The sequence below is a fragment of the Xenopus laevis genome, chromosome 7S, assembly GCF_017654675.1.
Source record: "Xenopus laevis strain J_2021 chromosome 7S, Xenopus_laevis_v10.1, whole genome shotgun sequence".
In the NCBI taxonomy this organism is placed as follows: Eukaryota; Metazoa; Chordata; class Amphibia; order Anura; family Pipidae; genus Xenopus; species Xenopus laevis.
Window position 1 is genome coordinate 5,203,363 of NC_054384.1, and position 17,580 is coordinate 5,220,942.

A 17,580-nucleotide genomic window follows, 5' to 3' on the forward strand; every position below is an offset into this window, starting at 1 on the left:
CAAAGCAAAATTTGTTCGCGCAAAGGCATAACTTTTCGCATTGCGAATAGTTTTTCCGTTAGCGATTTTTATTACATTCCCCCGTTAGAGTTCAAAGAGAAAGTCAAAGGTTTTTACTTTACTTACCACACCCAGACATAGCAATGCTATAAAAAAGACTTAGGTGCACATTTACCAAGAGTCGAATATCGAGGGTTAATTAACCCTCGATATTCGACTGCCGAATTGAAATCCATCGACTTCGAATATCGAAGTCGAACGATTTAGCGCAATTCGTTCGATCGAACGATTCAAAGGTTTTTAATCCATCGATCGAAGGATTATCCTTCGATCAGAAATTGCTATGAAAGCCTATGGGGACCTTCCCGTTAGGCTAACATTGGCCTCGGTAGGTTTTAGGTGGCGAAATAGGGGGTCGAAGTTTTTTTTAAAGAGACGGTACTTCGACTATCGAACGGTCAAACAGTCGAACGATTTTTAGTTCTAATCGTTCGATTCGCAGTCGAAGGTCGTAGTCGAAGGTCGAAGTAGCCAATTCGATGGTCGAAGTAGCCAAAAAAAACATTCGAAATTCAAACTATTTTTTTTCTATTTTCCTCTATTCCTACACTCGAACTAAGTAAATGGGCCCCTTACTGTTCTGGAAAATCGTGGGCGTGGGACTGCCTTTGCTCTTCTTGCTGCAGGTGCTTGCATGCTCCAAGTCTTTATTTCAGGTCTATTTTGCCTTGCAAAACATACACCCATGTGCATTCTAAGGCAACCATTTTAACTTAAAGGGATTCTGTCACAATTTTTAGGATGTAATTTTTATTTGTAAATAACACTGTTCACACTCAAATAATTCACTCTACAATATAAAATTTAATTCCTGAACCAGCAAGTGTATGTTTTAGTTGTAATATTGGTGTGTAGGTGCATCTCAGGTCATTTTGCCTGGTCATGTGCTTTCAGAAAGAGCCAGCACTTTAGGAGAGAAATGATTTCTGGCAGGCTGTTGTTTCTCTTACTCAATGTAACTGAATGTGTCTCAGTGGGACCTGGATTTTACTATTAAGTGTTGTTCTTAGATCTACCAGGCAGCTGTTATCTTGTGTAAGGGAGCTGCTATCTGGTTACCTTCCCATTGTTCTGTTGTTAGGCTGCTGGGGGGGGAGGGGGTGATATCACTCCAATTTACGGTACAGCAGTAAAGAGTGACTGAACATAGCACAAGTCACATGACTGGGGGCAGCTGAGAAACTGACAATATGTCTACCCCATGTCAGATTTCAAAATTAAATATAAAAAAATCTGTTTGCTCTTTTGAGAAATGGATTTCAGTGCATTGCAGTGAATTCTGCTAGAGCAGCACTATTAACTGAAGTGTTTTGATTTTTTTTTCCCATGACAGCATCCCTTTAACTTTGTACAAAAACAACCTCACCTTCACTCTTTTCTTTTTTCACCTTTTTACATTGTTTGACTTGAGCTTTTAACCATGTCCTCTATATCATCTTATAGGTTACACCACACCAGCTGGAGGACCTTCGCCAGCCTTCCAAACAGATTATCTATCTTTTTTGGTGTTTATCTTCTCTTATGTTGTTATATATTTCAATGAGGTTTAAGATTTGAGCAGGGTTGTACTGGACCAGCGGAACACTGGGAAAAAACCTGGTGGGCCCCACTGGCTACCAGATCCGCTTCCTTCCTGGCACGAATCAGAAAGAAGGTACGCGTGTGGGGTAAGGGGGACAAAGCGGGATTTGCCCCAGGAAGGCCCTTGGGGGGTTGCCCCTGATGTGGCAGTGCCGGTTGGCCACACCCCTCAAGGAGTAAAAATGTCCAATAGGATCAGTGCAGCTCCCATTGTCTTCTATAGGACCTTGAAAACTTTTACCTGGCAAATTTTTGTATTAAAGTTTTGTGTGGTTTCAACACTTACTAAATATCACATATTTGGGGGTTTATTTATCAAAATCCCAATTTATCTGGTTATTTACATTAAAAAAGTCTAACCAAACTAGAATCCTAACTTATTTATTATTCAATTGAATCGGATCAGGGAAAAACACAATAAAATCGAGCGAAAATCCAAATTGTACAATTTTCTCAATTTATTTTTCCAGAATTGCTCGATTTTTGCTGTCTTTTTTCCAGAAAAAAACGAGTCAGATTTTCGGGCTAATTCCAGTGCAGACCACATAAATGTACAAATAGCAAAGGGACCTCTCCCACTGATTTATATACAACCTTGGCAGGTCTGAGATGCCGGATTTTTCGGATTCTGACCATCCTCGGGCTATAATCAATCTCGAAATATTAGAGTTTGTTTCCACTAAAAATTCAAATTTTATAGTAAAATTTTTCGAGTTTTGGGCATTCAGACTTTAATAAATAATCCCCTTGGTGTTGGCTTACATTTTAAAAAACAATTGCACTATATGTACTGTAAAATTTGTATAGCCAACTTTTTCACTACATACTACAATGTAGGCTTCTTGACAAATGCTCTCAGTAAACTTAGATGGTCCATTAGAAAACCTGGATTCAAATGCAGAAATATAGTAAATGATGATGCAGAATTAAATCACACAATATTGACACACATGTTGTAAGTCTGTACTACAGAACTTAATTTCCTACTGAAAATAACCAGTAGCAAGAATATTCTTACAGAAACTACTAAACATATCACTTCTGATACTGCTATACAACTTTGTGTTGAAGAATCAAAATCAATTCAAAATCAAAAATCAAAATCAATAGCTTCTGTAAGTGCTATAAAACCCTAAAACCACACTTTACGTTTCCTTTTCCAAAGCACACGAGTAGTTCTGTTAAAAACCTATGGATTATGTTACAATTTTTAGAGATCCCAGCTTTTCTATTGAGAACTTGTTTCTGGATCAAAATTTTTAAATCTTAAAAATTACTTTTTTAAGAAAGGAAGAGGTGTCATTTCTGACATAGGAAATCACATTTGAAAAATAACCACAAGCATATCTATGGAAAGTTTTAATTTGGCATGTAACATAAGCCATTACACATAAATTAAAGCAAAACACAATAGTGTCTGTGAAGATCAAACCATTACATGCAACTAAATCATTTTATACTCATGGTATTAAGTAGATGAATAATAGTTATTCTTCCATGCTGTGATGCTGAGATATTTGATTAAAAAGTTGCACCAATGCGTGACAAAAATTACTACTTTCTGGTAGTTCTAAAATGTTTTTTGTGTAGATGTTGCATCATTGTCCCCTATTATCTAGCTCATCTAGACACTTTTGCAGTTTGTATATACTTTTGGCTTGATGGGTGTTTACTGCAACCAAGGCCTCTGCATTGTTCTCTACCAGTTTGTTTCATTGTCATCAACTTCAAAATGCGTGGAATGGATTTTATACTAGCTTCTTCCTTTTTTAAAGTAGCTTTAAACTGGGAAATTATAAGGATTTGAGATATGTTAGGTTAATGTTTTCTGGAGTCACAGATTTGTTATCCAATTTCTCTTCTCTTGGTGGCATTTTGTGTCCTTGTTGTCCCTGCTCTAGATTAGTTAGACCAAAACAATTGCTTCAGAAGTGGGTGTGAGTCAGATTGTCTGTGTGTTTCCCCTCTATTTTGCTTGAGTCTTTAGTTTCACTGTGTTTCCCCCATGATTTAACTCTGATCTGTATCAGGAACAACTAAGCTCAGTTATTGTGAGTTCAGAATACTCGATAGCCACCCAACCCCCCCCAACTGATTTGCAAATTTTCTATACAAAAGACTAAAGGTGTTCTTTTACCTTCTTTTATTTATAAATAATCACATAAAACCCGGTACATCTTTCAGTTTCTCATTTAAATTTCTGCCTGGTTGCCAATGTAAATTGAACCAGATAGCTGCTGAAATTCTCAACTGAAAAGCTAATGAGTGTTAAATAATTCAATAACCACCAAAAAAAAAAAGTCCAAATTGTCTCACGCTATCCCTGTGTAAGGTTAATTTAAATAGAATTTCAAAGGAAAAAGTTAACAAAATAGTGTGAGGAGGACATTCTATTTCAGAAGTTTTATTCACTGTCATTACCTAATACTGATGTAAAATAAATGTAATTCTTTGCCTTGTTCTTATAAAAGAAGATTTAAATTCTCTATTTTTTAGTGTATAAATCAGAGGATTTAGCACAGGGCCCAGGACAATGTACAACAGTGAAAAATACTTGTCCCTTTCCGGGGAATAACTTTTTGATGGTCTCACATACAAGCAAATAGCTGTCAAATAAAGGGCTATCACACAGGTCAGGTGAGAAGCACAGGTAGAAAAGGCTTTTTGTCTCCCCTCTGAGGATTGGATTTTCAGGATAGCAGAGATGATAAATATGTATGAGGTCAGAGTAAGGAGGAAGGAATTGAAAGTCAGCAATGTCCCTTCAATGTACATTAAAAGTTCCACAATAAAAGTGCTGCTGCAGGAAAGTGTTAGCAATGGTGTGACATCACAGAAAAAATGGTCAATAAGATGGGAAGCACAATATGACATTTTAGATATAGGGACAACTATGCTGACAGGGTCAACAAAACCAACAGTGTATGAGGCAGTTATGAGCCAAACACAATGTTTCCTGCTCATTCGGGTAATGTAATGAAGGGGATCACAGATGGCAACATAACGATCATATGACATGGCCGTCAGGAGAAAGTATTCACTGGAAGCCAAGGATGCAAAAACATACATCTGATTCATACACCCCAAGAATGAAATTTTATTTTGTTGGGTGAAAAGAATATGTAGCAAATTAGGTAAAATAGTTGTGGTTAAAGAAATGTCTATGATTGAAAGGTTCTGCAAGAATATGTACATGGGGGTTTGTAAGTGAGGATTCCATGAAATGACTAAGAATGTGATGAGATTTCCCAGCAGAGTGAAGAGATAAATTATAAGAATTAGCACAAAAAGAGAGATCTGGAACTCGGTAATATCAGAGAACCCTTGGATGATGAATCCAGAAACATTACCTTTAATTTCTGTGGCCATTTTCCAAGTCTTCTTTGATGTGTATGAAAGCAAACTAAAGTAGTCTATACATTGATTATACCCATTAAAATTTCTTCACTGAAAGGTTGCCTTCATATATTATTAGACCTTGATAGTAGCCCTACTGATCCTGTTATAGGCACAGCCATGGCTTCTGTTTCTGTGCTCACATCCTTAGGACAAGGAGCTTTATCTAGTTTGTCACATATCTCAATTGAATATATTAAGGTTTTTAGAACATTCCAACCAATGGGAACTTGAAGATGAAGAATTGAAGATGAAAAGCACAGGGTGTTAAAATTAGAGGTTTTAAAGTTTTGTGTTAAACCTTTGGTGGAGCTGCAACCATAGGAATTCATAATTGACATACAGTATTTCTCTGATGTAATTTCTCTTCTTTTCCCAGTCCACAAACATAGAGTAGATCCTGTTTTTAATGGCAGAAATACAATATTCCTATTAGTTTATAGAACATTATAATTTTACCTCCATTCTATTTCACAGTTGGTAACTTGGTAAGTGAATATGACAATATTCGACAATATTGGATACGTATGGAAGATTCTGTTTATAAAACCTGGTGCTCATGACAGGATGGAACAGCAAAATCATTTAGTTTGTCTATGAAGGTTTTCATTCAACCAGCTCATGGTATTTTCCAAGTCTACTTTGATGTGTATGAAAGCAAACTAAAGAAGTACAGTTTAAATGTATACATTGATTATACCCATTAAAGTTTCTTCATTGAAATGTTACCTTCCTATACTATTAGACCTTGATAGTAGCCCTACTGATCCTGTTATAGGCACGGCCATGGCTTCTGTTTCTGTGCTCAGATCCTCAGGACAAGGAGCTTTATCCAGTTTGTCACATATCTCAGTTGAATATATTAAGGTTTTTAGAACATTCCAACCCATGGGAACTTTAAGAATGAATAAAATCTATTACGTGTGCACAATGTATAAAGATGTGCAAAAGAAAAAAAATACAAGAGGTTTGAAAGTTGTGTGTTAAACCTATGATAGAGCTTCAAGCATAGGAATTCATAGTTGACATAGATCTCTGATGTTATTTCTCTCCTTTTCTCAGTCCATGAATATACAGTAGATCCTGTTTTTAATGGCAGAAATACAATGTTCCTATTAGTTTATAGAACATTATCATTTTACCTCCATTCTATTTCACAGTTGGTAAGTGAATATGAAAATATTTGATAATATTGGATATTTATGGAAGATTCTGTTTATAAAACCTGGTGCTCATGACAGGATGGAACAGCAAAATCATTTAGTTTGTCTATGAAGGTTTTCATTCATCCAGGTCATGGTATAACTAGTAGAAGTAAATCTAGAGCAACTGGAGTTTGCGAGTCATTATTGAAGACGTTTTACTACTTATCCGAGTAGCTTCTTCTGTTCATCTGACTGATATGGGAAATATAAAGGGTTTATATTTGTTACAAGTTTGCTCTATTTTTTCCAAGTCTGAGCCATATAACCATATTATTATTATCAGTGCATATTTATAAAACACCAACATATTCAGCAGCGTCATATGGACATATACTGTATATTTAACCTTCGACTTTACATACAAAGGAACCAATAACAGATACAAGAAGTAAGAGGGCCCTACACAAACAAGCTTACATTTAAATCTGAAAAAAGTCTGACTTCTATAGGAACTCGAATTCTTTTACTTGCCAAAGTTTTGTATTAAAGTTTTTCATGGTTTTTACACTACATAAATCTCAAATTTTGGGAGTTTTAGAGAAATAATAAAAAAGATAAATTTTTAGGAAACAAACTCTAGCAAATCACCCCCTTAGAGTCACTCCAAAACTTAATTCTATTGCTTTTGGAGATAATTAACTTTTTATATTAATACTATTTTAAATGTTGTAGGAGTGACTTTTTGTTATCCCTGTACAATGAAACAATATTCTCAAGATATCAATTTGTTATACAGTGATACTTCTTTCTTACTGTGCCCCTTCCTTGCTTGCTTCATGAAAATGAATAAAAGAAAGATGTAAAAAATATTATTTTAAATAATTTTGGTTGCTGAACTTCTATTCCTTAAGGGGCAGATTTATCAAAGGTCGAGGTGAATTTTTTAATTAAAAAAACTAAAATTTCAAGCTATTTTTGTGTACCTCGACTAGGGAATAGTCCAAATTCGATTTGAATTTGAAAAAAATTCGAAAATTCGAATATCTAAATTCATCATGTACTGTCTCTTTAAAAATTCGACTTCGACCATTCGCCAGCTAAAACCTGCCGAATTGCTGTTTTAGCCTATGGGGGACCTCCTAGAACCTATTTGGAGTTAATTGGTGGACTTTGAAAAATCAAAGTTTTTTTGGGGGAAAACTTCGATTCGAATTCGACGAATACAGAGCTATTTGATCGAAATGGACCTATTCGCCCCAAAAAAGATGCTTCGACTTAATTTCGGTTGGTCTTTTTGAATTTGAATTTCAACGGTTTTCAAATTCAAAATACGGACCCTGGATAAATATGCCCCTAATAGTTTGATATCCTCCTTCTTTTACCCTTTACATTGCAGTGCAACCATAAGCATTATCTAGACCCTATTTTAAGTAATGACTTTATAACATACCAATTACAGGTATGGGACCTGTTATTCAGAATGCTCTGGACCTGGGGTGTCTGGATAACAGATCTTTCAGTAATTTGAATCTTTATACCTTGTCTACTAGAATATGTAAATTATTCATGCAGTTTATTTACCATCAAGTACAAGCTACTGTTTTATTTTTACAGAAAAAAAGGAAATCATTTTAAAATATAGAATTTTCTGCATAGAATGGACTTTATGGGAGATGGCCATTCCATACTTTAGAGCTTTCTGTATAATAGGTTTACAGGATCCCAGACCTTTTCCTGCTGACATTTCAATTTCAATGAAGAATTAAAAGAAACAATTGTATAACAAAATGCAAAGATATTGTGAGTAACAAATTAAAAGTATAATTGAAAATTGTACCTTCAGACTTCTATTTTTTCTATTAAGTCTGTTATATTAAAGAAATATATGACTTTCTATTATTATGATTATTTTTCAGTTCTTTATTTTCCAAATCTATTTTTTACTTTCAGATAAGAAAAATCAAAGTAAACTTTTTTTTTAACAACTCCCTGTGAACTCCATTACTTACCTGTATTCTCACCTTTTGATGCTCCTATCAAAGGCAGAAAGTTTTTATTATGTAAATATATAAATAATCAGAGATTTGTTTGTCTCAGTCTGAGGAGTAGAAGTTCCTTCCATGCAGTGACACAGAGTCTGACAGTCTCCATAGGAAGCCACTTTATATAACCAGTGTGACTGAGGGAATTCTTCAGAGAATACACAATAATTATTTCTTTTTATCAACATGTATACATAAAGTGCTGTATAAAAAATGTATAAAAATGTAACACAAAAATAATTCTGCTAGTGAACAGGTTTTTGTTATACTAATTGCTACACAACATGCCTTTCCACCAAGAGGCAGAAATGTTTTCACAGAAAACACAAAACCAGTGGCATAACCAGGTACCAGTGAGCCCCCCACTACCAGCTCCCCCACCACTTACTTCGGGGTAATTGAAAAATTGTGCGCCAAAAATGTTTTTATCGTGACCATTTTATGGCCACACCCCTACTTACAATTTTACAAAATTAGTTTGAACCCGTTTCTTCAAATAAGCTGCAAGTCACAGTTCCCCAAGAGTCTGTCTTATCTTAAATAGTTAAAATAGTTTCTTTGCTTATCTTAAATTGCTACAAATGTATCTAACTGTGCCTGCCACATATTCTGGGGTCTCTGCCAATTGAGTTTTAGAATTTTAGAGCTCAAAGAGAAAGTCGAGACATTTCTGTAACAATCCGGGACTGCAAACTGAGCTGTCAAAATCGAGACTGTCCCACAAAAAAATTAGACAGTTGGGAGGTGGCTCATCCCAACCAATCAAAGGTTATTACTTTACTTACCAAACCCAGACATAGCATTGCTATAAAAAGGACTTACTATTCTGGAAAATCGTGGGTGTGGGACTGCCTTTGGTCTCCTTGCTTCAGGTGCTTGCATGCTCCAAGTCTCTATTTCAGGTCTGTTTTGCCTTGCAAAAAATACACCCATGTGCATTCTAAGGCAGCCATTTTAACTTAATGGGATTCTGTCACGATTTTTATGATATAGTTTTTATTTGTAAATGACACTGTTTACACTGCAAATAATTCACTCTACAATATAAAATGTCATTCCTGAACCAGCAAGTGTATTTAGTTGTAATATTGGTGTGTAGGTGCATCTCAGGTCATTTTGCCTGGTCATGTGATTTCAGAAAGAGCCAGCACTTTAGGATGGAACTGCTTTCTGACAGGCTGTTGTTTCTCCTACTCAATGTAACTGAATGTGTCTCAGTGGGACCTGGATTTTACTACTGAGTGCTGTTCTTAGATCTACCAGGCAGCTGTTATCTTGTGTTAGGGAGCTGCTATCTGGTTACCTTCCCAGTGTTCTGTTGTTAGGTTGCTGGGGTGGGGGTGATATCAGTTCAACTTGCCGTACAACATTAAAGAATGACTGAAGTTTATCAATGCACAAGTCACTGGGGGCAGCTGGGAAATTGACAATATGTCTAGCCCCATGTCAGATTTCAAAATTGAATATAAAAAAATCTGTTTGCTCTTTTGAGAAATGGATTTCAGTGCAGAATTCTGCTGGAGTAGCACTATTAACTGATGTGCTTTGAATTTTTTCCATATGTGCGTTGGGATATGGAGTAGCAACAGTACTTAAAGTAGAAGCGAGTTAATCAGTGAAGAAGCGCTCAGACTCGTCAGGTCCTACCTGTCTCTCATAGAGTCACAGAAACGGGAATGCCAATTAGTGAAAAAAATCACAGAAGGGAACGAATTAAATCTAAGATTTATTTAATGAGATGGAATCTATCCCATTTTAGTGGCGGAGTGAACCGCCTGATTAATGTAATGAAATGTGATTGCCACAACTGGGATAGTAGTCTAATTATTTAATAAGTAGCAATCCAGTTTAGTAAGACTTTGACTTAAACCTTTACATATTTTTAAAAAAATGTGGAACTATGAATGAGATGTGTAGAGCTACTTTCTTATGTTTTTAATTAATTCAAATGTGAACAATGAATTAAGAGAATGGGTTTAGATGAATTTCGTGAATAATAATTTTTTCAGGTTTTTAATTAATTTAAACATGAACAATGAACTACAGGAATAGGTTTAAATGAATTATGTGAACAATCTATTACGAAAACGGCTTTATAATACAAAGTATGTAAATGTTAATATGCTGTTGAAACAATGTTTGAATTCATTTGTATATTTGGAATTAGGTCTTTATCCTCCCTGACAGGGTTAATAATGGGAGGAAATACGGCGGGTGTGACGTTTACTCCCGGTACTTTTTAATGAAGTGTATTGTACTGAACATTCGGGCGGTGAGTAACCTATGAAAGCAATTGTTTAAGCGAAAGGTCCAGGGCATTTTGCACCTGGACCCACCCATTAATAGGGTGAGCGGTTATATTAATAATTTAATTTAAATAGCTTTTTCAAAAAGAAGGCAAGGAGTTTGAGCATATCCAATATATTTGTTAGTAGTATAACCAAAAATCCAAATTGTACAATTTTCTCGAATTTTTTCCCCAAATCACTCGATTTTTTCTATCTTTTTTCCAAAAAAAAAAATGTGGCTAATTCCAGTGCAGACCGCAGAAATGTACAAATAGCAAAGGGACCTCTCCCACTGATTTATATACAACCTCGGCAGGTCTGAGATGCCGGATTTTTGGATTCTGACCATCCTCGGGGTATAATAAATCTCGAAATATTAGAGTTTGTTTCCACTAAAAATATAGATATTAAGTGGATGAATTATAGTTATTCTTCCATGCTGTGATGCAGAGATGCAGAGGTATTTGATTAAAAAGTTGCACCAAAGCGTGACAAAAATTGCTACTTTCTGGTAGTTCTAGAAGGTCTTTTGTGCGGATGTTGCATCATTGTCCCCTATTGTCTAGAAGCTCATCTAGACACTTTTACAGTTTGTATATAATTTTGGCTTGATGGGTGTTTACTGCAACCAAGGCCTCTGCATTGTTCTCTACCAGTTTGTTTCATTGTCATCAACTTCAAAATGGGTGGAAGGGATTTCTTTATACTAGCGTCTTCCTCTATTAAAGTAGCTTTAAACTGGGCAATTATATCAGCAAAGTCTGACTTAAATTATAAGGATTTGAGATATGTTAGGTTAATGTTTTTTGGAGTCACAGATTTGTTATCCAATTTCTCTTCACAGTCTTGGTGGCATTTTGTGTCCTAGTTGTCCCTGCTCTAGATTAGTTAGACCAAAACAATTGCTTCAGAAGTGGGTGTGAGTCAGATTGTCTGTGTGTTTCCCCTCTATTTTGCTTGAGTCTTTAGTTTCACTGTGTTTCCCCCATGATTTAACTCTGATCTGTATCAGGAACAACTAAACTCAGTTATTGTGAGTTCAGAATACTCGATAGCTAAATAATTCAACAACCACAAAAAATAAAAAATATATTTTTAAAAAAATCCAAATTGTCTCAGACTATCCCTGTCTATATCATTCTTGAGGTTAATTTAAATAGAATTTAAAATTAAAAAAGGAAAAAGTTAACAAAATAGTGTGAGGAGAACATTCCATTTCAGAAGTTTTATTGACTGGCATTACCTAATACTGATGTAAAATAAATTTAATTCTTTGCCTTGTTCTTATAAAAGAAGATTTAAATTCTCTGTTTTTTAGTGTATAAACCAGAGGATTTAGCACAGGGCCCAGGACAACGTACAACAGTGAAAAATACTTGTCCCTTTCCGGGGAATAACTTTTTGATGGTTTCACATACAAGCAAATAGCTGTCATATAAAGGGTTATCACACAGGTCAGGTGAGAAGCACAGGTAGAAAATGCTTTTTGTCTCCCCTCTGAGGATTGGATTTTCAGGATAGCAGAGATGATAAATATGTATGAGATCAGAGTAAGGAGGAAGGAATTGAAAGTCAGCAATGTCCCTTCAATGTACATTAAAAGTTCCACAATAAAAGTGCTGCTGCAGGAAAGATTTAGCAATGGTGTGATATCACAGAAAAAATGGTCAATAACATGGGAAGCACAATATGACAGTTTAGATATAAGGACAGTAAGGCCGACAGGGTCAACAAAACCAATAGTGAATGCTGCATTTATGAGCCAAGAACAATGTTTCCTGCTCATTCGGGTAATGTAATGAAGGGGATCACAGATGGCAACATAACGATCATATGACATGGCCGTCAGGAGTAAGTATTCACTATTAGCCAAGAACATGAAAACATACATTTGAGTCATACACCCCCAGAATGAAACGTTATTTTGTTGAGTGAAAAGAATATGTAGCAAATTAGGTAAAATAGTTGAGGTGAAAAAAATGTCTATGATTGAAAGGTTCTGCAAGAATATGTACATGGGGGTGTGTAAGTGAGGATCCCATGAAATGACTAAGAATGTGATGAGATTTCCCAGCAGAGTGAAGAGATAGATTATAAGAATTAGCACAAAAAGAGAGATCTGGAACTCGGAAATATCAGAGAACCCTTGGATGATGAATCCAGAAACATTTCCTTTCATTTCTGTGGCGATTTTCCAAGTCTACTTTGATGTGTATGAAAGCAAACTAAAGTAGTACAGTTTAAAATATTCTATACATTAATTATACCCATTAAAATTTCTTCACTGAAAGGTTGCCTTCATATATTATAAGACCTTTGATAGTAGCCCTACTGATCCTGTTATAGGCACGGCTATGGCTTCTGTTTCTGTGCTCAGATCCTCAGGACAAGGAGCTTTATCCAGTTTGTCACAAATTTCGGTTGAATATATTAAGGTTTTTAGAACATTCCAACCCATGGGAACTTGAAGATGAAGAATTGAAGATGAAAAGCACAGGGTGTTAGTCTATTATGTTACATGTGCACAATGTTTTAAGATATACAAAATAAAAAAAATTGAGGTTTAAAAGTTGTGTGTTAAACCTTTGGTAGAGCTTCAACCATAGGAATTCATAATTGACAAAGTTCTCTGATGTCATTTCTCTTTTTTCCCAGTCCACAAACATACAGCAGATCCTGTTTTTAATGGCAGAAATACAACATTCCTATTAGTTTATAGAACATTATCATTTTACCTCCATTCTATTTCACAGTTGGTAAGTGAATATGACAATATTTGACAATATCGGATAAGTATGGGAGATTCTGTTTATAAAACCTGGTGCTCGTGACGGGATGGAACAGCAAAATCATTTAGTTTGTCTATGAAGGGTTTCATTCATCCAGGTCATGGTATAACTAGTAGAAGTAAACCTAGAGCAGCTGGAGTTGTTGAGTAATTATTGAAGAGGTTTCACTACTTATCCGAGCAGCTTCTTCTGTTCATCTGAATATTCCAAGGAATTGCCGTACCAGTCAGTTGAACTGAAGAAGCTGCTTGGATGCTCTAGATTTACTTCTACTAGAAATACTAGCGTTTGTTATTAGTGATGAGCAAATCTGTCCATGATGCTTCATCGAAGAATTCACGAAACTGTGGAAAGATTTGTGAAACGGTGAAAAATATCATTTAGGCTGGTTAAAATAGAGATTATTCCACCTAGCTTATGTTACTATGAAACGCATTTCAATTTTTATGAGGGCAGAAATTTTGTCTCCAAATACATTAAAATTAATGGGATTTTTTCTTGTGGTGACTTTTTTGTCCCTGTGACTTTTTCGTTTTAGCGACTTTTTTCCCCCAAATGCATTAAAGTCAATGGGTGTTTTTTCTTATGCCAACTTTTTTGTCTCCACAATTTTATCTTGGTGAAATTTTTAGCGGATTTTTGCCACAGTTTTTGCAGGGAAAAAAAAACTCAAAAAAATTTGCTCATCACTGATTGTTAGACATGTTTTCCAAATCTGGAATGTTTTTCATTAGGAGGGGTTGAACTTCATCTTTTTTCAACACAATTTAACTATGTAACTATATGAACATTCAGATTTACATACAAAGAAACTAATAACAGATACAAGAAGAGGGCCCTGCATGAACAAGCTTACATCAGCTGTAAAATATGCCAATTAGATGACATTGTATCGTACTCATGAGGACCGCTAGAAAATGCTGGGGACTGTAGAGTGCAAATAATGGCATCATCATAACAACACTCCCACCCATTCTAGTACTTTACTGATGATCTCATTCCAGGAAAGGAAGTCTTTGTGATAGGCTAGCAAAGCAGAGGGGGAGTACTTCCTTCAGGTCCCTGTCCACCTCCTCCTTTATAACAGGCTTTCCTTCTCTTCCCGTTCATTGCATCACACTTATCAGCAGCTACAGTTCCTGGTCATCCAGTACAGTTGACCACCCACCCAATTTGTTGATTTTTTCATGAATAATTAAAAAAAAGTATAACACTTATAGAATATCTGTTCCTTCAACTGTTTTATCTAATTGTTACAGCTTGGCAGTTTTTGTCAAAGTATCCCTAATGGGAGGTGAGATCATATCTCCACTGTCTGGGAGGCCCATTTATTAAAGGTTCCATTTTAGTGGCTATAGAGCTTTTTGAAACCATGATTATACTCTATTTCTCTAAAACCATAAATGCTATGAAAGTTATTAAAAGATCTGAATATAAAAAGTATGAATGGGAAAAAATGATGAACAATTCAATAAAAATACAAAAACTTCAGAAACTTCAAAAAATTCAAGACAACTACTAGCGGAATTACAATCTGACTTCTATTGGAGCTTGACTGCTTTTACTTGCCAACGTTTGGTATTAAAGTTCTTCATGGTTTTTACACTTCATAAATCTTAAATTTTGTCAATTTTAGAGAAATAATAAAAAAAAATTTTTGGGGAAAAAAAAATCGATGCGTTATTAAAAAAAAAGAAAAAATTCTAGCAAATCACCCACTTAGGGGCAAATTTACATATGGTCAAATATCGAGGGTTAATTAACCCTCAATATTCAACTGCCGGATGTAAATCCTTCGACTTCGAATATCGAAGGATTTACCGCAATTGGTTAGATCGACCAATTAAATCCTTTGAATCAAATGATTCAAAGGATTTTAATCCATCGATCGAACGATTTTTCTACGACCAAAAAAACATAGGAAAGCCTATGGGGACCTTCCCCATATTTCCATCCCCGGACCTTCTAGATCTCCTTCCCCCTCCCTTCAATTTAGATCCAAACTGTAGCTGGCCAGGCAGGGGATTTCCCATGATGTGGGATTTCAAACCATAGGGCAAATTAACCATATGGATCCCTACATTTATAAAAATTAGGTGTGGGTGCATATGTGTGTGTATATACATACATATAGAAATGATCTATAGGATCTATTATACAGAATATGTGGGACATTGGGTTTTCTGCATATGGTATCTTCCCATAATTTGGACCTTAAGTCTGCGAAAAAAATATTTAAACATTAAATAAACCCAATAGGATTGTTTTGCCACCAATATGGAGTCATGCACTTTAGTTACCATCAAGTACAAGCTACTGTTTTATTATTGCAGAGAAAAAGGAAATAATTAAAAAAAAATAGAATTATCTGCATAAAATAGACTTGGGAGATGGCCATCCCATACGTTTGAGCTTTTTGGATAATAGGTTTACAGGATCCTTTACTTTTTTTTTTTTTGAAAAAGAGAGAAAAAGAAACCTTGTTTGTGAATTGTAGTTAAGTAACAAATCACGAGTTTTACAATTCATTAATGTTGTCAAAAATAATTCTTACCAATTAAGTTGAATGTGTGAGTATATCACATATATCAATTGAAGGCCAAGTGGTGAATTAATTGAGTTTAAGGAGAGATCTGTCCAGTATAAATTGAAAACTCAGCTCCCAGAGTGGGTTTTATTAAAACAGAAGGTACTACTCAGTACGGGAAGAGGGGATCATTCTTCCACTGTACAGAGCACTGGTAAGGTCCCATCTAGAATATGCCGTACAGTTTTGGTCTCCATCACTCAAACAGGACATTATTGTATTAGAGAGGGTACAGAGAAGGGCAACTAAGCTGGTAAAAGGTTTGGAAAATCTTAGCTATGAGGAAAGACTGGCCAAATTGGGGATGTTCACGCTGGGGAAGAGGTGCTTAAGGGAGATATGATGACTATGTATAAATATATAAGGGGATCATATAATAATCTCTCTAATGCTTTATTTACCAGTAGGTCTTTCCAGCTGACACAAGGTCACCCATTCCGATTAGAAGAAAAGAGGTTCCGGCTAAATATTGGGAAGGGGTTTGTTACAGTGAGAGCTGTGAAGATGTGGAATTGTCTCCCTGAATCAGGGGTACAGGCTGATACATTAGATAGGTATAAGAAGGGTCGGATGCTTTATTCACCAGTAGCTCCTCCCAGCAGACAGGAGGGAGCCAATGAGATTAGAGGAGGGAAAGGGGTGTTACAGGGAGAGCTGGGAAGTGAATCAGGGGTACAGGCTGATACATTAGATAGGTATAAGAAGGGGTTGGATGGTGTTTAGCAAGTGAGGGAATACAGGGATATGGGAGATAGCTCATAGTACAAGTTGATCCAGGGACTGGTCCGATCACTTTGGAGTCAGGAAGGAATTTTTCCCCCTCTAAGGCAAATTGGTGAGGCTTCAGATGGGTTTTTTGCCTTTCTCTGGATTAACTGGCAGATAGGCAGATAAAAAAAACTAAAAGGTTGAACTTGATGGACGTATGTCTTTTTTCAACCTTACTTATTATGTTACTATGTTACTATGTTACAAACAAGGTTTCTTTTTCTCTCTTTTTCTAATTTTTCAACAGTGTTTATCCTTGTGTGTCTGTAGAATTAAGAAAGTTAGTGAAATCCTATTAATACTTTTTTTTTTGCTTGAAGGCAGACATTTCAGTTTCAGTGTTGCAAAAGAAACAAAACAATTGTATAAAAAAAATCGAGGAGATATTGTGAGGAACAAATTAAAAGTATAATCATGTCAAAAAGTTTAAATTGTACCTTCAGACTTCTGTTTTTTTTTTTGTTTTTATTAAGTCTATGTTAATGAAGAACGTTACTTACCTATCTTCTAACCATTTGATTCTCTTATCAAAGCCAGATATGTTTTATCATGTAAATATATATATGTAATCAAAAGATTTTTTTGTATTTGCTCAGTCTGAGGAGTAGAAGTTTCTTCCATGCAGTGGCACAGAGTCTGACAGTCCCTTTAGGAAGCCGGTTTATATACAAAAGGAATTCTTCAGAGAATACCACTTGAACAGTGAATTTTCCATACACATACATATACTAATAAATACAATATATTTATTTTTCGTGACTTTATATCCATACATGCTTTTATTTTGCATTCTTATATACTGTAAATATATACAGTATGTATATATATATATATATATATATATATATATATATATATATATATATATATATATATCAATGTTTACTTATTTATTTAAATAATCTGATTATGAAAAACTTGATC

The 17,580-nt window shown here is 35.3% G+C and overlaps 2 protein-coding genes across 2 annotated transcripts; both read right to left on the reverse strand.

Annotated features, from left to right (window-relative positions):
- Positions 1–4,062: 4,062 nt before the first annotated feature.
- On the reverse strand, positions 4,063–5,010 carry LOC108697160 (olfactory receptor 8H2). The gene has a single exon (XM_018227086.1). It carries the CDS (start codon positions 5,008–5,010, stop codon positions 4,063–4,065), a length of 948 nt encoding a protein of 315 aa, XP_018082575.1.
- Positions 5,011–11,755: 6,745 nt separating this feature from the next.
- On the reverse strand, positions 11,756–12,691 carry LOC108697161 (olfactory receptor 8H3). Its single transcript, XM_018227087.1, has one exon. The coding sequence runs from the start codon at positions 12,689–12,691 to the stop codon at positions 11,756–11,758; it is 936 nt and encodes a 311-aa protein (XP_018082576.1).
- Positions 12,692–17,580: the final 4,889 nt, after the last annotated feature.

Excerpts from the sequence above, each read along its gene's own strand:
- LOC108697161 (XM_018227087.1), bottom strand. The coding sequence starts at position 12,691 with ATGAAAGGAAATGTTTCTGGATTCATCATCCAAGGGTTCTCTGATATT.
- LOC108697160 (XM_018227086.1), bottom strand. The coding sequence starts at position 5,010 with ATGGCCACAGAAATTAAAGGTAATGTTTCTGGATTCATCATCCAAGGG.